The sequence below is a fragment of the Limulus polyphemus genome, unplaced genomic scaffold (assembly GCF_000517525.1).
Source record: "Limulus polyphemus unplaced genomic scaffold, Limulus_polyphemus-2.1.2 Scaffold4405, whole genome shotgun sequence".
Lineage (NCBI taxonomy): Eukaryota > Metazoa > Arthropoda > Merostomata > Xiphosura > Limulidae > Limulus > Limulus polyphemus.
This window is the reverse complement of record NW_013670015.1, coordinates 38,050-43,130: the sequence shown is the minus strand read 5'-3', so window position 1 is coordinate 43,130 and position 5,081 is coordinate 38,050. Positions and strand designations below refer to the sequence as shown.

At 38.0% G+C, this 5,081-nt stretch overlaps 1 protein-coding gene across 1 annotated transcript in view; it reads left to right on the top strand.

Moving 5' to 3' along the window:
- Positions 1 to 5,081, top strand: part of LOC106471093 (rootletin-like) — a gene marked incomplete at its 3' end in the record, with an annotated part of 80,392 nt that overhangs the window by 41,756 nt on the left and 33,555 nt on the right. Inside the window, exon 4 of the mRNA XM_013931680.1 lies at positions 3,767 to 3,932. Coding sequence (XP_013787134.1) covers positions 3,767 to 3,932 — 166 coding nt within the window. The remainder of the gene's footprint in view (positions 1 to 3,766; positions 3,933 to 5,081) is intronic.

The following is a 5,081-nucleotide window of genomic DNA, read 5'->3' as shown; positions in this document are numbered from 1 at the left end:
CTTACTGTACTGTCACTAGCACTATATCACAGATGCTCAAGAAGAAGGGGGCTTGGCAATTTCATATTATTTATTTGTGCAGACAGTATTACAACCTGGATACTCCACTGTAAGAAGTAGAGACTATCTCTGGTAATTGTTCATTTTGTGTAAGTTTCTTTACCTTCCTCATTTTACAGTGATGAGTTTTATCACCCTCCAATGGTATTTTTCTTTGGGGCTTTGGATGACCAAGGTTGACATCTCTGATGTTTATTTTCACATTCCCATCTCCCCAGCATCCAAACTTTATTTTTTGTCTGTACATCAGGGTTTAGTTTATCATTTCTGAGCTCTTCATTTTAGCCTGGCCATATGTTCTTTTTTGTAGCATAGTGTGTACCATCAAATGTCACATTCATGCCTTGGGATTGAGATTCCACCATTATATGGACAACAGGATTATTCTAACCATACTATTCTCTTTTTTTTGTGAGGTGGCTAGCAATCTGGAAGAGTCTCATCTCACCCCCACCCAGTATCTGGTTTATTTGTGTAGGTTCTTCACTTCCTATCTTAACAGGGCACAGCCTTACTCTTCTGCATTTTTGAGAAATGTAGGGTTTGGTTTCCACAGCTCTATCCTCTCCTTTTCTTTCTGTGTGAAATGTTCTCTATCTGTGGGAGATTTTGCCTTCTTTGGAACCTTTTATCCTCTTGAGTTGTGCTCACATGCATCTTTTTTGTAGACTCTATATGATCAATGGAACCTGTCTCAGGACCCCTTTTCCAGAGTGGGCTCTCAGTCTTCTTGTTTTTCAATGGCTTTGCTCTCATCACTATTCTCATTGATGTCTTTGCCACTTGCAACCCTATTTGGGTCTCCTGTTCCTCATATATTGGCACTGGTGGTGAATGCATTCAGTCAGGAATGGTCAGATCTCTTTCTTCGTGCTTACTATCCCATTCATCTCCTCCCTCAAGGTCTCTCCCTCAGTTGGGGTACTACTTGTTAGGTCCTTCTTGTGGTTTTCTTTGCTGAGCCTTCTGACTTCCTCCCCTCCTTCTCCTATACCACTCTCCCTTTCACTTCTTCAGCCTCATAGTTCTCTCTTCTATCCAGTTGTGTCATCACTCTGGCTTCACATGTGGAATTTCTCCAGTCAGGACTCTTCCTGTAGCATTCTTTCTGTCCCATCCACTTTAGAAGTTTATCAACAGAAGTGGTGTATTTATTACTGCTGGTCTCATCATCAATCCTTCTCACCTTGTCATCCTTCTGTTCCCCATCTATCTGTGTTATTCTCATGGCTTTTTGACTGGGGCTTGTCTGTTTCAACTTTATCTGGTTACTAGGCAGCTCTCTTGACTACTTTCCAGTTCTACTGTTACATTGTTTTTTTTCCCTCCCCAGCTCTTCTCATTTGTCTAGCTTACCTGACTGGTTTCTCAACCCTTTTGATGCAAAGTTAAATTTCAGGCTGGTTCCTGAAAAGTGTCAATTATCCACCAAAAAATTATGTTAGGAATTTGATATTTTCTAGTCCTTTTTCAATATCAGAAGGAGATGATATATTTTCTATATCTGGCACAACAATTCCCTGATGTACACGCAAATGCTGAACAGAAAAAATCATGTGACAAAGGATGAACACTGACTTATTACATTCATTTTACCAACTCATTACAATGTTAGATAATAGGGGCTATAATACTGAATATATATTTAAGATATACTATATAACAGCAGTAATATATCAATAAAATTAACCTCACATCAATTATGGTGTTGCTCACAGATGGCGGCACCATGGAGATGTGGCATGGTTGTCAAGGGCATAAGGGTATTCCTACTTGTCGCAGTGGAAGGAAAGGTTTTTGTGAAGCTTTGGGGTATATCCCCTTGTCACATCATTAAGGTTAATGTTGTTTTCCATTACCTCTACCTCCCTTTGAACCTTTAGCTTCCTGTTTCTTTTTGTCCCATTTGTCCCTTAAAATTTATTTCCTCCTCGTCACCTGTGGCTGTTGGTGTTCCGATGTGTATGCTATCTATTTTTCTTGCATTCTGTTACATTGCCCTTATATCCTTCTCTATCTATTGTTATTTTGCTTGCACTTCTTCTTTCCATGGAATTTTTCATCCACTTGAAATTTTTCTGTTACTCTCATTGAATGGGTTTAGCAGCTTATCCATTTAGTGTAGTATTCAATGGATGGAGAAGCATGGAGATGTTTCCAAGTGTCCTCTCATCAAATTTATCAGCCAACTCACTCATTGGTTGCTCACTGCCATTGTCTGTTGTTCAGGCTGGTATGTGGATGACCCTCACATTTTTTTTCACACACTATTTCCATCCTATGGCCATCTCTTCTTTGTTTGGTCATGGACTGCTCCAGTCACCATTCTTCACAAATCATTCCTCTTTGACTGGGTAATTTATTTCTTCTAATCCTCTTCTTACAGAGTCCTATAGTCACTTATAGAATTTTGCTGAGTGGCAAGTGTTGCCTGCCAGGGTATATTTAACCAAAATCTGCATAGTGTAGGGCCTTCCTGGTCTGATACAGCACTCACCCATGAGATGACTGCTCAAAGTATCCTTGTGGTGCTCATTTTTCTAAAAAAAGGCCTGATCCAAAGTGTACCCATTTGTGGGCTAGGATGAGTAAAGCAGGCATAGCTTTCCTTCCAAGCCTCCATGCCTAATTTAAAACCTAGTGCTGACCTGCTATTAAAAACGTTTTTTTTTATTACCCATTGTACTGTCTTTCTGTAATGCAATCTTCTAGACTCCCTACCATGCTTTCATCCCCCATTGTTTCTTCTAGTAGAGCATGGGAGTCCTTGCCACTCACCAGTTCTTAGCTGCTGGAATGGTGGACCATGGAGGATACCTCCTGAGTGTAACCAATTCCACTCAGTAGAGATTAGGGAGGTGGTGTCCTGTTCATGTAGTACAGATTACCCCCTCTGGCAGAGATTCCCTCATTCACTGCTACCTGGAAGTTTTGTCCCCAGGTGATCTGGCGATGGATTGACGCAGGAACAGCCAACATAAATCTTCACTCAGTTTCAGGGCCCCACCAGATTTGATGTGAGGACAGTAGGGATTCCTGTCTTACCAAGTTCTGGATACCAAATTCATGGTGCTGCCTGGTTATGAACCTGAGTTGACCCATCACGTACGGTTTGATGTACTTTAGCCACAGTACATATAAAGCACTTCTGAAAGCTTGATACAGGTTTTGAACTGTACTTGTATCTTCCGCCCTTCCTTGCAACACTTCCCTTTCTTTCTGGGAGAAAAGTGTACCCTTGTTCAGACAAGGTGTGGTCTCCCATGACTGTGCCCCTGTATTGTTCCAAGGTATAGGGTGTCACACTCCATTGATTCTCTTTGGGCACATTCTGAAGGGTGCTCATCTAGGTAAAATTTTGCATCAGTTCCTCCACCATTTCAATTTGGGATTTTAGCTAGATGTGAGGAGAGGTTATGTATTGTATTGGAAATTAATATTTTCCAACTCTGAAAATGTATTTCCAATAGATACTTGTCTCCTCTCACACTTCCCCCCTTCCAGTGCATCCTACTTTTTTTGCCTATTGTCAAAGATATGATATAACAATCAGTGTTTAAAATTGTGTTTTTGATTACTTGTTACAATTATTTTACTTTAATTAGCTCTGCATAGGCTAGTGATCCATATAATCTTGTTGCTGATACCAGATTTGTAAAGGATATATGTATGCATACAAATGATAATTCTGGATTTTGCCACGTAGGTGTGAGAACTATTCTCAAATAAACACAATGTTACGTAACCAGTTAGAAGAAGCTACTCAAGCTAATCGAATTTTAACTGAGGATGTTCAGCGGTTAACCCAAGAGTGGCAGAAGACCAGAGAAGAACTAGACATCAAAGAAACAGAATGGAGAGATGAAGAACAGGTTGGTGCTGTGAAAAAGAAGAAAAAAAGTATATTTTGTTTCAATTATTGTATTATTATTATAAAACCATTGAGATATTTTTATATACAAGTTTGAGCACTAAAATGCCTTACATTGGCTTTCTTTACTTGCAACTAATATATATATGGAGTGTTTTGAGATGCTACACTGTCAATTATATCTTCAAATCATCATTCACCACTTTTTGTCCACATCATCTTGTGCTACCACTCATTCATGTTACTACTTCAATCGAGTTATGATATTCTTGAGATATTTCTGTTTCATCTTTTTTTTTGGCTCCTGTTACTTTGGAGGTTTTTGGTCTTCTTTTATTTTACCTTTTTTATTACCTCTTTCAGCACAGGCTCGGTCCCTGGGACCGATCTCGTAACTATTTTGTGCATGTTATATTTGTGTGCTATAACTTTTAAATCAATAATCGTATGTTCATGAAATTTGGCAGATTATCAGTAAACGTTACATGGCTTTCATATGCAAAATATAAGATTTTTTCATTAAGTCTTAAGGTTTGTTAAGCTGTGTTTTTCTCATGCTTTATTTTTCTTTGCATGTTGCCTGTCCAACATGCAAAGTAATTTTCATTATAAGATTAAAAATTCTTTTATGCATCAGAAAATTTTTAAATTTCACATGCAAAATCTTTATAACATCCAGATAGCTACCAGATGTTTTTTAAGAAAAAACTTTATATTTTATCTTTTATGTTCACTAATGAATCTGTACGGGTTCGGTCGATTTGACTGATCTCGTAACCACCATAACAAATTAGGAAATATATATAGATTATGCCTTTTTCATTCTAGAATGACTACAGATAATAACACAAAAACACAAATATTTTGACTACATAGTTTAAATTTCATAACATTATACATTTATATATATTTATTATTTTTATTATATTGACTTTTCAGCCATGCTTGGCTAACAATGCAGAAGTTACAATGATGCAACTCACATGCAATCATGTTACTGTATCCAATAATATAAAAGTGGCCTTCAGTCTTTACAAAGTGACCTGTTTTGGCTGTGTTTTAGTGAACCAGTATTTTGTAAAATACAGTCACATTTCATATTTACATGCTTGGAATGGTCTATTCTTTCATTGGGGTGTGTGTCTGTGAG